Source organism: Polistes fuscatus, unplaced genomic scaffold, assembly GCF_010416935.1.
Source record: "Polistes fuscatus isolate 324 unplaced genomic scaffold, CU_Pfus_HIC Scaffold3, whole genome shotgun sequence".
Classification (NCBI taxonomy): Eukaryota; Metazoa; Arthropoda; class Insecta; order Hymenoptera; family Vespidae; genus Polistes; species Polistes fuscatus.
Window position 1 is genome coordinate 520,661 of NW_025113107.1, and position 16,123 is coordinate 536,783.

General features: G+C 27.3%; 4 protein-coding genes across 9 annotated transcripts; 2 read left to right on the forward strand and 2 right to left on the reverse strand.

Moving 5' to 3' along the window:
• Window positions 1-3,187: 3,187 nt before the first annotated feature.
• Window positions 3,188-6,527, forward strand: LOC122520221 (protein dopey homolog PFC0245c-like). Of its 5 annotated transcripts, none has more exons than XM_043640286.1 (5): window positions 3,188-3,742; window positions 4,149-4,215; window positions 4,327-5,342; window positions 5,431-5,488; window positions 5,572-6,527. In XM_043640286.1, the coding sequence occupies exons 3-5, from the start codon at window positions 4,659-4,661 to the stop codon at window positions 6,033-6,035; spliced, it is 1,206 nt and encodes a 401-aa protein (XP_043496221.1). In that variant the 5' UTR covers window positions 3,188-3,742; window positions 4,149-4,215; window positions 4,327-4,658; the 3' UTR covers window positions 6,036-6,527. The 5 variants fall into 5 exon arrangements, with proteins under 5 accessions (XP_043496221.1, XP_043496218.1, XP_043496219.1 ...); XM_043640283.1 differs by having other exon boundaries at window positions 4,149-4,199; XM_043640284.1 differs by lacking the exon at window positions 3,188-3,742 and having other exon boundaries at window positions 3,751-4,199; window positions 5,572-5,856; window positions 5,950-6,527.
• LOC122520220 (CXXC-type zinc finger protein 1-like) lies at window positions 6,526-8,999 on the reverse strand. Its single transcript, XM_043640281.1, has 5 exons — window positions 8,600-8,999; window positions 8,390-8,511; window positions 8,220-8,310; window positions 7,341-8,138; window positions 6,526-7,250 (listed from the first exon to the last, which is right to left on the reverse strand). The coding sequence occupies exons 1-5, from the start codon at window positions 8,627-8,629 to the stop codon at window positions 6,732-6,734; spliced, it is 1,560 nt and encodes a 519-aa protein (XP_043496216.1). The 5' UTR covers window positions 8,630-8,999; the 3' UTR covers window positions 6,526-6,731.
• Window positions 9,000-9,135: 136 nt separating this feature from the next.
• On the forward strand, window positions 9,136-12,510 carry LOC122520219 (phosphatidylserine lipase ABHD16A). The gene is made up of 11 exons (XM_043640279.1): window positions 9,136-9,313; window positions 9,383-9,436; window positions 9,781-10,091; window positions 10,191-10,333; window positions 10,396-10,510; window positions 10,592-10,727; window positions 11,001-11,165; window positions 11,234-11,358; window positions 11,471-11,667; window positions 11,760-11,911; window positions 12,001-12,510. The coding sequence occupies exons 1-11, from the start codon at window positions 9,224-9,226 to the stop codon at window positions 12,103-12,105; spliced, it is 1,593 nt and encodes a 530-aa protein (XP_043496214.1). The 5' UTR covers window positions 9,136-9,223; the 3' UTR covers window positions 12,106-12,510.
• A 428-nt stretch (window positions 12,511-12,938) lies between these two features.
• LOC122520215 (ran GTPase-activating protein 1) lies at window positions 12,939-15,523 on the reverse strand. 2 transcript variants are annotated; one of them, XM_043640272.1, is made up of 6 exons: window positions 15,435-15,523; window positions 15,160-15,354; window positions 14,605-15,024; window positions 13,658-14,535; window positions 13,354-13,581; window positions 12,939-13,287 (listed from the first exon to the last, which is right to left on the reverse strand). In XM_043640272.1, exons 2-6 carry the CDS (start codon window positions 15,266-15,268, stop codon window positions 13,066-13,068), a joined length of 1,857 nt encoding a protein of 618 aa, XP_043496207.1. In that variant the 5' UTR covers window positions 15,269-15,354; window positions 15,435-15,523; the 3' UTR covers window positions 12,939-13,065. The 2 variants fall into 2 exon arrangements, with proteins under 2 accessions (XP_043496207.1, XP_043496206.1); XM_043640271.1 differs by having other exon boundaries at window positions 15,160-15,483.
• Between the last annotated feature and the right edge of the window lie 600 nt (window positions 15,524-16,123).

The following is a 16,123-nucleotide window of genomic DNA, read 5'->3' on the forward strand; positions in this document are numbered from 1 at the left end:
TTGATCCTTTAATTGTAAAAGATTTTTTTTCTTTATTCTTTTCATTTTAAAACGTATCAGTTCGTCATATAAAAACACAGTCACAGGTCATATCAATTATTTTGCACGTAGAGTCAAAGTTCCCTTATTATTATTATTATTATAATTAATTAATTATTATTATTATTATTATTATTATTATTATTAATTATTATAGTGTATTTAAAAAAAGGAAGAAAAGAAACGTTCGTCGTTTTATACACATCACAATTATACAGAACTTTATTGTCGAGAAATGTTTTTGAAAGTTCTTAAATATTATCTGTCGATCTTTATAAAAATCTTTCTATTCTTTTCTTTTGTTTTTTTTTTTAATTGCTATTACTATTATTATTATTATTATTATTATTATTATTTTGTTTCGTTTTGTTTTCTTTTTTTTTTTAATAACTTTCTACATGCATATCGTACTTTATTAGACGTTCCTTCCAAGATATGCTTCGTCCTTAAGGATTGATTCAAATTCGATTGTACGATGATATATGAGCGAATAGATACATATATCATAACTCTGTAAAAAGAATTAGTAAAAATCGAGAGAAGCTCGGTTAGGATTCAAAATAATGAATGATCCGAGCCGCGATCTCACTGTTAGCCTTGTATCACTGTACAATTTGTTATTCAAAGTGATGAACGATTTTCTGTATTGTAAATATATACATTTAATAGCTATTATTATCATTATGGAAATTACAATCGATTTAATATTAATTAGATTGTTATGTGGAATATAGCGATGAACGATGAAGAATGAGAAAAGGACGAAAGAAAGAAAAAGAGTTAATGCAGTGTGATTGTGCGAGAAAGAAAGAAAACAATAATTAATGAAGGATTCAAAAAAAAAGTGTATTGAAGAAAAAGGCTGTACTGCCCAGCTGAGAAAAAATAAATATATATATAAATACTTATGTATGTGAGAGAAAGAAAGAATGTTATTGCCAATTATTAGTATGTTGCCAAAGTTCCCTTTTTGTGGGTATAAAATGCGTTGCCAAGCAATACTATCCGAGATGATTAATTATTTTTTTCTTATAATTAACAAAATGTCTAAATCTAACAAATACGACCATACGACTGATTATTTCATATATTTAATATCAATAGCTTCGATTATTAATATTAAATCCAAGAGTAATGGTTTTAAACTGCTTCTTATTATTTATCTTTCATAAACTAAGATTATTTCTTTGTTAAAGTATTTTATTTTTATTTTTTAATTTTTCTTTTTCTTGTTTATTCCTTCAAAAGAAAGTTAAAAAGAAAGCAGTATCTGAAACGCGATTAACTTATTTTTAACAATTTTTATCGGCCTGTTTTCCTCGCGTTTAGAATTGAATGTTAACAAAACATACAAAGCAAAGGAATAAGAAAAATCTTGGATTTTTGCTTGACGCACGCCATACATGTATGTAGGTGATGATGCGTGTCCGGATGATGATGATGGTAATGATAATGATAATGATAATGATAATGATAATGATGATGATGATGATGATTCGTGTCGCTTGACGCGAACATATATATATGTATATATGTATATGTCTCCTCTTATTTGTATATGTATATATGCGTATATATATATATATATGTGCATGTATATGTAGATACTTTATTATTCTCTATAGAAACCAAAATATATGTAGTGTGCTATTGTCCAAGAAAAAAAAATCTTTAAACAAAAAAAAGAACAAAATTAAAAAGATCGCATATATAAATATACGATCGGAAAAGAAAAAAAGAAAAAATATTCATTTATAATAATTCTCCGGACATGCGCGAGGACACCGATAAAAAAACATCGCTTACTATTTTGTTACTAATATTAAAAATAAAGTAAAATAAAATAAAGTAAAATAAAATAAAGTAAAATAAAATAAAATAATATAAAATAAAATAAAATAAAATAAAATAAAATAAAATAAAATGAAATGAAATGAAATGAAATAAATGAAAAAGATACAAAAAAATATAAAAAAAAAAAACCAACTCAACTCAATTTTATGCAAAGCTGTCATGGACCATGAATGTGTAAAGAATGTCATTGCCATGAGATACTACATAAATATGTAAAAAGTTAAAAAAAAATCATAAATACGATGCGAAAGAGAAGAGAGAGAGAGAGAGAGAGAAAGTTGCACGTGTGTCTTTCGTGCGCAAGAAAGACCGATAGCAAACAAATAAATATAAATAAATAAATAGGCAAAAGAATAAAAATGGAAAGATAGAAAAAAAGAGAGAATGAGAGTATGTGTGCGTGTATGTTAAATAAACGAGAAGAGTTTGTGTGTTTAAAACTCGAAACGTTCAATGCTTCTTTTACGAACAGGAAAATCCTCCTTGGACATATATAACGAAGCGTCTATATATATATATACATATGTGTGTATGTACATGTACATATATAGCGCGTCGCCATTCGGCCTTTTATGCTATTCTCTATCTGCAAATTCATATAAGCTTTGCGTACGGTACTGTGATAAATACATCGTTGTTGTTTCGTTTCCTTTCGTTGCGTGCGTCATGCATGCGTGCGTGCGTGTATGCGTGTTGTGTGTGTGTGTGTGTGTAAGTGCGTTCAAATATACATTTAGTACGTATATATATATACACATATATATATACATATTATTAAATGCGAAAAGATAAAATTATACAGTGAGTATGAGTGTGTGAAAAAATGAGAGCGTCAGAGATGAGAGGGAGGAAAGGAAAAAACATGCATTCATCATACATGCAAAAATGGAGAGTAAAAAAAACTAAAATACGTGTTTAATATAATTATAATTGAAGTTGAGATTTTCTTGTATGGTAAAAACAAAAAAAAAGGAGAAAAAAAAAAGAAGTGCTCATACTCGATATTTAATTTATAAACTGTGTACGCAGAAATACATAATACATATATATACGTATACATACACACCGTACAGACGTACACATATATATATATTGAACAGCATACGAGAGAAGGGAATTCAAACATTTTCCATTTATAAAAGAAAAATTTTAAGTTATGCGAGTATAAGAGTGTTCTTATAGAATAATATAGTCAAAATGGAGAATGCGTGTGATTTCTCAGATACGTCGAAAATAATAATAATAATATAATATTAATGATAAAATATTAATATAATAATATTAATAATAACGATAATAAAAAGGAAGAAAAACAGGACAAAAAAAATAATACAATTCGCAAGCAAACGAAACGAATAAAGAAAAAGATGCCACACAACATTACTCTCATCCCTGTCATATATATATATGTATATATATATATATATATATATTAAACATACACACACATACGCACACACGACAGTCTTCTCGTTAGGCTCTATTTCATTTAATCTAAACTTACATTCGCTATCTGACAATTCTACTTAGATTAAATATACATACACACACTTTCACACAAAAGAAGAAAAAAGTACTAAAAAGTTGATGATTCCACTTCATCAAATTCTTTTGATTAAGATTACGTTATACTAATTACTAAAGTCTATGTTATATATATTTTTTTTTAATCATCAAACATCCATTAAAATGATGAGAAGATTTATAAAAAAAAGAATAGAGAACGTGTCTTCTTTGTTTTTTTTTCTTTTTTTTTTCTATGAAGTATTTTTTCCCATTAATATTATTACATCAAACGTAATTGAAATTGTATTCTATGTTAAAAATAACGAAAAATCATGGTTAAAAGGTAAAAATATTAAGGATGCAATATCTTTGATAAATTTCATTATTTAATATTTCAATATTCGCAAACAGATGGACGTAAAAAGATGATAGATTTATTAATAAAAAATTGAAGATATATATATATATATATGTACATATAAACAGTTAAGACTCTTTTTCTGTATCGTTTTGAATTTATGAGGTATAATACATTTGAAAAATTATTTCGTTTATCAAAAACAAATTAATATTTAGAGTCGTCGTCGAAGGACAATTCTCAGTTAGAAACGATCTATGAATTCGTAATAACGTTAGAACAGTAATAACGGCACACAATAATTTCGGGAAACAAATAATCAAATTTTCTTCTTGATTTTCGATATATTTATATTATTTTGACAATACATTTTTAATCTATATTATTTCAGACGCATTAAGGAGGTAAACGTATAAAAAAAAAAAGAAAATGGAAGAGGAAAGTGAGTATCAACGAAGGTATTTTAATATCTCAATATTTGTCTATTTTCTTTTTTAATTAGCAAAATTAATAATGTCTTATAAATACGAATGGAAGGTGTAAGATATTTTTTCTATTGACTTTTGTAGAAGTAAATTTAAGTAATTATCCGGACTGTACAGTTCTTTCAACATCGATTAATTTTAAAAAAGTATACGAATCTTTGAACAATAAATATAAAACGTGTCTGACCAACAATAAGTCAATTTGTCATAATCAAAAGCAAAAAAAAGTAAAGAAGTATTTTAACGATGATTTAGATAACATTAAAGATTCTCGGGAAGATGTAAATAAAGAAAATATCAAATGTAATGCTGCTGAAGAACGAAATATTCAGCCTATCGATTCAAATTGTTTCAAAAATACAAATACTACGGACTTGTTTAAAAACAACGTTCCTTTAAGTATTTTAATAAAGCAGATGGTGGATGAGGCTTTTGGAAAACCTTCGGACATCATCAACGTTAAAAAAGGAAACGTTAAAGAAGTAAATTTGCATAATACAAGTGATAAAATCAATAATACTGAGCAATCATTGGAATTAATAATAGAAAATAAAGATAGTATAGTTTCGACAACTGATACAAATGATACTGCATCTTCTAACGAAACTTTTTTGGATCGTGTGAAATGCGATGATAAATTAATTACCATAGAAGAAGAATCGGAGAATTCTTTATCTAATTACAATATTGTTGAAAATACGGGAATGCATTTAAGTAAATTATTAAAATTCGATGCAGAATCCAATAATCGAATAAATAAAGATAACAATATTGTGTCTTCAAAAGACAATAATGACAATTCAGCAATTATTTCTAAAATTAGTAAAGATATTTTTAATTCTTCTGTTTTATTTAATACAGAGGAAAATAAGGAAGAGGAACTCGATAATTCTTTGTATTTTAGGGATTTTGTGAAAATGAAATCATTACTGATAAATCAAAAAACAAATATCGACAATAAATTCGTAGCACTGGAAACTGCGAACGACTCTACGAATAATTTGAGTTTCGAAATAAATGAGGACCAAACTATGAATATTTTTAATATTTCGAATGACAAAAACATCGTAGAAAACAAAGAATCGTTTAATGAACAATCAGTAAGTTGTATTCAATTGTTCAACGCTATTTCATTTTTTCATTGAATACATATAATTGGTGTTTTTATAATAAATTATTATTTGGTAGAACTTATCAAAAAGGGAGGAAATGAAGGAAATCTCTTCGTTTAATGATAATTCGATTAGTATGTATATTCATTAAATAAACAAATTTATATACTTTTTTAATCATTACGTAATTGCAGTTAAAAAAAAATGTTCTCCTTAGACACTGATCCGTCTACGAAGAAAGAGCAAAAATTCATTAATGAAGTTACTATTAACTTGCGAACACCTTGCAAAAGACGTGAATTTACCACGTTTTGTCACATTTCTTTGTCTAAACGTACACCGAAATTATCTATGAATACAAAAACTGTTATTTCTCGCAAGAATTATACAGTATTAACAAATAAACCGATTAAGCATGCGAATATTTCTTCAACAGACTTTGCAAACGCATCGAAAAAGAAAATAACATCAAAAATCCCAAAGCTTCAACAACAAAATCGAGGTAATCATTTTAATAATACGTCTTCATGTCTACATAAATGCGTTTTGGTCCGATTTTTTCAAACATTTAAAAAGAGTATTTTTGTTTTGTCAGCGAAGCTATTTGAATCGCGTGACATAAATAAAAAACAACAGATATTGATACCACAATTAATACTCACACCTGCCACTCCTGAGTAAGGATTAGTCATGGATCAATTTTTAGAAATAATTTTTTATTATATTCTGTATTATATATATACCAAAAACTACTTTGCAAATATTTATATATATATATTTTTTGTTTTTTTCTTATAAATAATTTTGTGATAAATAGAAAGAAAAGTTCTCAAAACGTAATAATGCAAATGGATTTATTTTTAATTCCAATACAAATTTGCAATTTAGTTACACATTAAAGAATAGATTTAATTATCGAAATACTCAGAAAATTTTGTAGAGTATCGTTACTATGATAAATGAAGCAGTCAATTTATTATTTACCCATTACCTAATTATAATTTAAACGAAGTTTACTCTACTTTAACACCCATACGTAAATTTAAATAAACATTTTACAATTTTTATATAAAAGACTTGTTATATATTGTTTTAATAAAACTTTTTCATTGGTGGAAGACGAAACCTTTAGGATATTATTTATATTTTATCAATAAATCCACATATTATATACGTGTAAATAAATATATTTTCATGAGAGTAAATCATGTCACAAACATTTTGTTAATCGTAAATAAATTTAATGATTTTGTGTCTGTTATTAATCGAGTATAATGAGAGAAATAGTATTTGTTCATATAGAAATAAATAATACACATCAGAACTTAAATATTAGGCTTATCATAAAATTCACATTTAAGATGTGTTGAAATAAAACTATGTTTCTTGTTCCATTGATTGGTTTTGATGTAAATTGTATCTACGTTGTAGTTCTTCCTCCATTGCTTCTAATTGTTCTCTGCTTTGTTCTTGAGTCATTTGTTCCATTAATTCGTGATTGTAAGTAGAATGTAACATCAAAGCCAATACTCCAGCTCTAGTGGCCATATTAGATCTAATTTGTCTTTCTTGCTCAACGAGTTCATCGATTTTTAACCATTGTCTTACTCTTTCCATATCTATTTCTGCACGACGCAATTTTTCCCAGACATAATGCTTAACACAACTCTTTTTTGGAGCACGACAGAATTCACCAGTTGCATCAAATACATTAGTAACCAAGGGACATCCGCAAACTTCTGTTTCGCTGATTTTTGGATCTTTACAATGCTCGGGACAAAGTACACGTAATCTTTTACAATAAGTTCTATTAACAGGATTATAAAAATCACAAAACATTACTTGTCCTTCAATACGTGTTTTAAAAATGGAGCCAAACGATGCTTGCGATTCATACTATAAATAAAACAATAATATGAGTAAAACATCATAAAAGCACAATGGTAATATTTTAAAAAACATTTATATTATTTAAAAAAAAATTACCTTATTAAAACATTTTTCCATATGTTTAATAGCTGTTCTAGAATGTATCTCATGTCCACAAGTGATACAATACATGCTCATTTCAGTATCATCATTATCATCGACTTCTGCTTGTGGATCTATAGTTGCGTGTTTAGCACGTTCTATTATTCTATCTAATTCTGCATGTCTTTTATCTAACTCCTGAAGTATTCTTCTAACGTCATTTTGTTGTTTCCTTACTGATTCTAAAGCCCGTCTATTATTTTGTTCAGCTATACACGGTGTTAATGACCACTCTTGTATACGTTGTGGCAGAACTTGATAAATTCTGTTAGTTGCAAGTTTTAATCCACATTCGTCTGAACAATATTTACTACCTGGACGTGATTGTTTCGTACAAGCAGGACCATAACAATGTCGCGGTGCTTCTAAATGTTCATTTCTCTCATTACTTGAATCTCTTCTACGCTTTTTATTAAATTTTAAACCTTTGGTGAAACTTTTAGATGGTTTCAGTGGATCGCCCAATACTCTGCAAGTTCTTTGTATACATCTAAGTTTTAATCGTACAGATGGACCAAATTTTTTTAAATGTCTACAAGCATCGCATTTCCCACAATTGTCTGTACGAAGACAGCCTGTACATTCTCCACATCGTTTAGATGATTTTTTAACCAATGTTGGATCCCAAGGTGCATCATATTCATATCTAAGAGCACGTTCCTTTTCTTTGTATTTTTTATGCTTTCGATCTTCTTGATCTGTCTTACGTGGTTTATATCGTGTAATCAATGTTGGATCTTCTTCTTTACAGCGCTATAAAATAATTATAATAAATATATTTTAGTTATAGAAAGAATCGCACATAATATATGTTTAAATTTCATCTAAACTTACAATGCAGAAAAACTGTTTAATATGTTTAGCATCTTTCTCAGTTATATTTATACAATCTCCGTGGTACCATTCTTCACATGCATCACAACCGCTGTAACAGATGACAAATGTAGTATTTACAGAAATGATATATTAAATTTGTACATTTATATAATTTTATAGGAACTTACATCATAAAACGTGAACTATCAGAACTTCTACAAATACAGTAAGCTTGTCCATCTTGCTTTAATAAAGTAGCTATTTTACTTTTTCTTTCTGGCAGCATAAACTGTTTTGCAATTTCTTCTTTCTGTTGGATAAATATGATTGCAATGACATATTAATTAAGGTATATTAATTACATATATAATCATTGCAATTTTATATAATATACTTACAGATAAACTATTTTGCCTTTTCTCTCCCATAGTTAAAATGATTATGCACAGTACAGATATAAATGAATTTTCCAAATTTCTAATAAATCTTCAATATTTACTCTAACACAATGTTTTTAATTAAACTATACAAATGTATTATTTTTAACTATTTCATAAGTAAAAAATTGTATATGTATCACACAAAAACTACTTATATTGTCTTTCTTTTATTCATTATTGTTTATAAATCTCTTCCAATTAGTTTTCATCGTAGCAATATCAGCGACGAATGTGAAAAAAATAAGAACTAAAAGTTGATTAAAGGTTTTCATTCGATTAATCGTATCGCGATTATACGTATTCGTGTTATTCTATTCCATACTAAATGAAATAATTCTGTTAATTGACGTTATAAAAAAAATAATATAAATGCATAAAAATAATGACAAATTAAACTAATATTATTTGATTGAAACCTTTATACGTGTTGTAATATTGCTTTATTCTACTGCGCATGACTGCGTACTATGCTCATACCTCAGATCTACATGATTTGATAGTTTCTCTTGGTTTCCCCAACGATAGTTCTGGGGATTGAATTATTAAAGTTTATGTGATAAGTATAATAAAGGGAAATCAAATATGTCGTTAATGAGAATATTATTTTATTATATGTTTGGGCCACGTCTTTTTAAAATTTACGAAGTAACAACAACTGGACGACTTATTGATGTAACTATCATATTTATTTGATTGTATTTACTTGCAGTTTTTGGAGGTTATGATTATTTTAATTTGCAGAAATCATATGAACCTAAAGTATTAGAACGATGGAGCGATCGAGTAATAATATCGGTGAGTTTTTAATAACAAATTTTGTATATAATAATGCTTGTCAAATAATGTATGCTAATTTGTACATTATTTGAGATGTAAGAATTGTGTGTCAATGTGTATTTATTTCTATATAATATTGCCTCCAGTTATATTTAAATACTAACTGCAATAAACTTAAATATAAATTTTTGTAACATTCCTATCGATATATATTTTATGTAAGTTATTACTTTATTTGTTTATTTGTCTGTTGTAATGAAATCTGTAATTATAAGTACAAGTACTTTATTACAGGAATATGTGTATATAAATGGTTTTTTAAACGTTAAATACTGAAATAAATATATAATCTTATTTTTCAGTATACTGCAGTTTGGTCTATAAGTCCATATGCATTTGTGTCTGCTGCTGTAATTATGTATCTGCAATGCTATTCTGTAATGGATATAGCATATTATTTAAGTCAAGTTGCGGCTGGTGCAAATGTAATTTTATTTACTTCATTAGCAGCACGTGGTTGCTCCAGAGCTAATAATGCAGTATATTCCAAATTCTTAAAAGCATTAAAAGATTATCAAGCAAATTCTAATATGACAACTAAACAAGAATTATGCAAATATGATTTTGACTTTCGTTCCTGGCCTGTAGAATTTCAAGTTTCTACCATAACAGGGTAATGTATATTAAAAAGTAATGTGCATATCTATTAACAAACAATTATAACTATAATTATTTTAATGTCATATGTGATGTTATATATTATATTTATTAGAGAAAAGAACAGGACAAAATTGAGACTGGAGGAAGTGAAATCTAATAGCGGAATAAGAATAATCTTGTCCTTCATCATAGCATACAGTTTCGCTCTGAAATTAATTTATCCTGGCAGTGTCTCTGTCATTAATTGGGTATTACGTAAGTTGATACTTTTTATATTAAACATATATTTCTTTAATAATTAGATATTTCTATTATAGATCCCATGCTATTGAAGGGTAGAGTAGATTTAATAAAACAGGGAGGAGAAAGATATAAACTGGTAACTTGTGATGGAAATCAAATCGATACAATATTTATTGATCAGAGGAAAAAGTAATATAAATTTGTTTTTTCTGTCGATACGAAAGTAAAAATAAGGATATAGTGATATAGTATAAATATTATTTTTTATAGAACTACTAATGGTGACATACTTGTCATCACATGTGAAGGAAATTGTGGATTTTACGAAACTGGTATTATATCTACTCCATTAAACAAAGGCTATTCTGTCTTAGGATGGAATCATCCAGGTTTTGGTAGCAGTACTGTAAGTATTGTGCTTACAAATGAGTGAGCTAGATGAGTACTGTAATAAACACATTCCGTCGAGAAGAATTGCTATTACTGAAAAGTTATTATGTTACCACTAATGTAAAACTTAATTTAATTATATTTTACCTCTTAACTTTTGTACATGCAAAGATAATTAACTTAAAATTAGAATATATTTTATACATAGTTGTAGTAATGGCAAGACTTCTTCTTCGGCCAATCTATATTCATATATGACTAACAGTAAGACATCAAACTGACCACAAAGGGTGAACCATATCCAGTACAAGAGGAAAATGCTGTTGATTGTATAATGCAATTTGCTAAACATCAATTAATGTTTCCTGAGAGAAAAATAATACTTTATGGATGGAGTATTGGTGGATATACAGCTACTTGGGCTGCCATGAATTATCCATCTATTCACAGCTTGGTAATCAATTTTATTATTATTATTTAACCAATATTAAATTTATTACACACAACAACCACTTATTATAGGTATTAGATGCTACATTCGATGATATACTTCCATTAGCCATTATGACCATGCCCTTATTAAAAGGAATAGTGCAAGATGTTATAAGATTACATTTTAATTTAAATATAGCAGAACAATTAAATAGGTATAGTGCTTAATATTTTTTCTGTCGTAATTTAATATACATTTATAACACACATAATTATTATAAAATTTATCAGTATCGTGTTTATCTAATAATTAATATATAAAACAAGGTACGATGGGACAGTATTGTTAATAAGAAGAACAAACGATGAAATTGTTTGTAGTCCTGCTAATATTTTAGCCGGAAATCGTGGCAACATGTTGCTGACAAAGCTATTATTAAGACGTTATCCATATCTCTTCTCTGAAGATTCCAACTCATTAACTATTTTAAATAAATTTCTGTCCGCAAATATTAATGACAGGAGTAAGTCAAATATAAATAATAACAAAAAAAAGACACAATTAATTTTTTAAAATATATAATTCCATAAAAATAATATATTTTTGTTTTTTCAGGATTGATAATAGAGACACTTGAAATTAATGAAAAACATTGTTTGAAATTAATAGCAAATGAGAATCCAAAGAATGATGAGAAAATATCTTATCCCTGTAATCTTGGTCAGGATTGTGATATAAAAACCAAACAACAACTCACTATCTTTTTGGTAGTAAATGAATTATATATTGAAAGGAACAATATTAGATTAAAACAAAATATTTGATATATGTATGTTCTAATTTTTATTTTTTACAGACAACCATGTATATGAACGATCAGCCATCATCACATTGTACTCCCTTATCTGTAGAGCTTTTTCAACCTGGGTGGGATCCGATATCAGCAATTTCTATGAAATAAACTTTATAACTTCATACCTACGCCATAAGAAATTAGAAGTATGATTTTTATCTGATATTATTCAAAACTTTTTAATAATATAACTTAGTTAATTAATAAGTACTATTTATTATTCAAGAATTGTATTTTATTTGTTTTTTCTTTTTTTAGTTTTTATTCTTAACATTTTAACAGTTAACTATTAAACTATTAAAAAAAAAATTCACATTTGCGTCTATAACATACGTATTTGTTCGGTTTTGTTTTTAATTTAAAACGTAAAGATAGATATGATTATTATTTGATGCTATTAAATTTAGCATTAAAATATGATTTTGTAAATTTATCTGAAAATCAATGTTGTATTATTTATACAAAGACAGTATGATGCATTTAATGCCATAAAACGATCTAAAATGACTATAATAACTTGCTGTTGTGTAAGTTTTAACGATTTATTATTAAGTTGTACTTTTCATAGAAAAACATTTTTATCAATTTTAATATAGAACACATAGTTGGAAGTAAGAAATGAATTATATTTTCCATTTGTATAATTGAATGTTATATTTTAGAATTCTAAAAGAAGAAATTTAAAAATGTTTAGTATTTTTGGTTAATATAATAATTATTTATTTTTCTATATGAATTATTGGTTTTTATATATTGTTGTTATCAACAGTATTTATTATAAGAAATTGTATTGTATTGAGTATGTGAACATTTTTTTTACACAGCATACAAATTTGTATAAAACATAAAAGTTGTGTACAGAATAATTTGTACAAGTCAGGAAAAGTGTATACACATTTTTCGAAATTAAAGTTGTGTGATTACTTTGTATAAATATTATATATAATTACGAAAAATTTTATTTAAGATGAAGAGTTCTTGAATATAAACTACTTTATACCAACTAGCTCATTGTAAATATGGGCACATATATGACAAAATTTTTATTAAATGTATATTCCACAATAATTATGTTGTTTGAATACAATTTAATGCAGACTTAAGAGCATTTTTGGAATCTTGGAAAGGATCTGTTACTTTTGCACGGCTAACTGTTACTGGTTTTTCTAAGAAAAACTTTAACGTATCCCTTGTCTGTTGGAGGAAATATTCTTTTTTACTGATTTTTTCTAATGCTTTGAAACAACCTTCTAAATTCCAATCAATTTTTCCAGCCTTCTTATCTTCACTCTATAATAAAAGTTATGGACATACAATGAAATTTATCAATTTGAAACATGTAGTTGAAATGCTTACCTTTAATAAACCTAAATTTACAAGTAAAGCATTGTTTAAAATTGTAATTTGTTTGTTTTTTACAGCAAATGCGAAGAGCTCTGCATATAAAATATCTGTAAGAGTTTCTGCTTTTATTCTTACATTCAAAAGTCTACTTCCACAAAAAGCAGAAACATTCATAATCAATTTGATAAACTCTTCAGTAAAATTGGATTCTAATTGCTTCTCATTATCTCTTACTAAATTCTAAAATAAATAACAATTTTATACAAATTAAAAATTCGAAAATTATATTCAAAAAATGAAGAAATGAAAAACAAACCTTGACATATTCAACAAAAGGTTCTGCACTATTATACTGTAATAGTAATAACTTTTCTTCTGTTGGAGATTTTAAGAAATCTGAAATGGTTACTTTCTTTTCAATTTTTGTCTCTAACAAATTTGTTACAGCAGTATTATCATTTGCATGATCTTCAATCACATCATTATCTGCATCTACATCCTCATCCTCGTCCTCAACCTCACCCTCATCCTCATCCTCATCCACATCTACAACCTCATGTTCATCTTCATCCTCTTCTTCATCTTCGTCTTCGTCTTCATTTTCATATTCATCTTCTTCTTTTTCTTCATCACTATCATCTTCACTTAATGTACCTAGCGAATCGATACGTTCTAAACTTGTAAGGCATTCACGTAAGATAGCACGACCATCTGTTCCAAATGAATTGCCATCTAAGTGTAAATTATTCAAATAACTTTTATCAGCCATTGCTTGAGCAATGGGTCCAGCTCCTCTTGTATGGATTTCGTTGAAACTTAAATTTAATTCCATAAGGAAAGGATGATTTCCTTGAACTCCCAAAGCTGCTGCTAATATACAACTACCTTCTGTTTTTAACAAACAGTCTCCAAGATTAAGATGTTCAAGAGCACGAAAGTTTGGTAAAATGTTTGCAAGAGCTTGAGCTCCTTGTGGTCCTACTGTATTATCATTAAGATTTAAAACACGTAATCTTGGATTGGCAGATAAACCTTTAGTAAGCGCTATAATTCCTCGATGTGATATACCATTTTGAGGCATTGCGACTTCCTCTAAAGTTGTTAATTTTTTAAATACAGATGCCAAAGCTTCAGCGCCTTCATTTTCTAACCGATTTCTTCCAACTTCAAACACTTTTAATGCTAATTGCGTTCCTGTAATAATATTAAGTTTTATAAAATGATCAAAACTGTATGTTAGTATTTATATAAATTAACACTTACCATCGCGTGAACTATATTGACAACAATCCAATAAAGCTTTAGCTAATATTTTACCTCCAAATATACCAAGTCCATTATTATTTAAATGTAATTCACGAAGAGAATAACATGTTCTAGAAGTTAAAAATTCTGCTAATCCTTTAATACCAATTGGACCAAAAGCATTGTCGCTTAACTCTAATTCGGTAAGCTGTGCACCAGCCGTAGATAGAGAAGTGCCAAGGTATTCTAAAGCTCGAGGAATTTCTGATTTAGATCGACTAGTAAACATATCTTTCCAAAGAGCTCTTTTTAAAAGAGCTCCATTTTTCTGTAATGCTTGAGCTACAGCTTCTGCTGCGAGTGGTCCTAATGTGTTCCCTTCTAAATTGAAGAATTCCAAGTGTGGACATTCTTCTATTGCTTTAATTACTTCTATTGCTAATGAATAAAAAAATATAATATAAAATATTAATATGATTTTAATAGAAAAAAAGTATTTCATATCTTAACCTATAAAATTTTATAGTATCTTAACCTCTAAATTATGTTTCATTAAATAAAAATATATAATACCATCTTGTTCAGTATCAAGTTTGAGATTTCTCCCTGCAAAAGAAACGCCGGAATTTTCAGCGTTATCCTTTAAAACATCTTTTAATTCATTTAAGTTAAAAGTAGACATAATTTTTTTAATGTTCAAAATAATCCAAAAACGTTTCACAAAATCTTATTAAATGTTTCAGCTACTTTTTCTCAGTTACACCGTTGCTATAAAATGAAAAATATATGGAATTGATTAAAAAATGCTAAACAAACCGTTTCGTTTTTAGACGCTTGTTATTTATTACCGATTCGTACACGTATAGTTTTACACGAGCCAATAAACTATATGAACGCGGGAACGTACAACAATAATCAAATAAATATTGTTCAAGCTATAAAAGATTACCAAAATAACAAATATATATTATTAAAAAATAAACATTGTTTACATTGTTTAAATATATATCCTATATAAAAGTTAAAAACATTTGGCATTGCATTTATAACGCATTGTTCATAATTAGAAGATTTCAAATAAAATGTATTCAAACAGGGTGACCAATTAATAAAAAGATTATCGTCGATACTGATCAATCATTGGCTCAAAAACTAGAGCATTTTTATTGAGCATTTATATTTATATATATATATTTGATTTAATTTGTCAATAATTAACGATAACAAATGAATAAATTACAAAGGAAAAAAAAAAGTAATTGATAAAATAGTTTATTCAAACTAAAAGTAACTATATAATAAACATTGTTATGTTGCAACACTGGATGTTAAATTGTGAAAATGGTCAAGAAGAAAGTCTGACCAGCGTGATTCTATATAATGCTTGTTCTACGGTATACGCCCGCAATAGTTGTTCAGGTTTGATAGTGGTAAGTTGCATATAGTCCGGTGGTCCGACTTATCAGTACTGGTTCGTGCTGTTCAGCACTTACGTACTTGTATATCGTGTTTCTCTTGTAGCATATTTAGCGGCTAC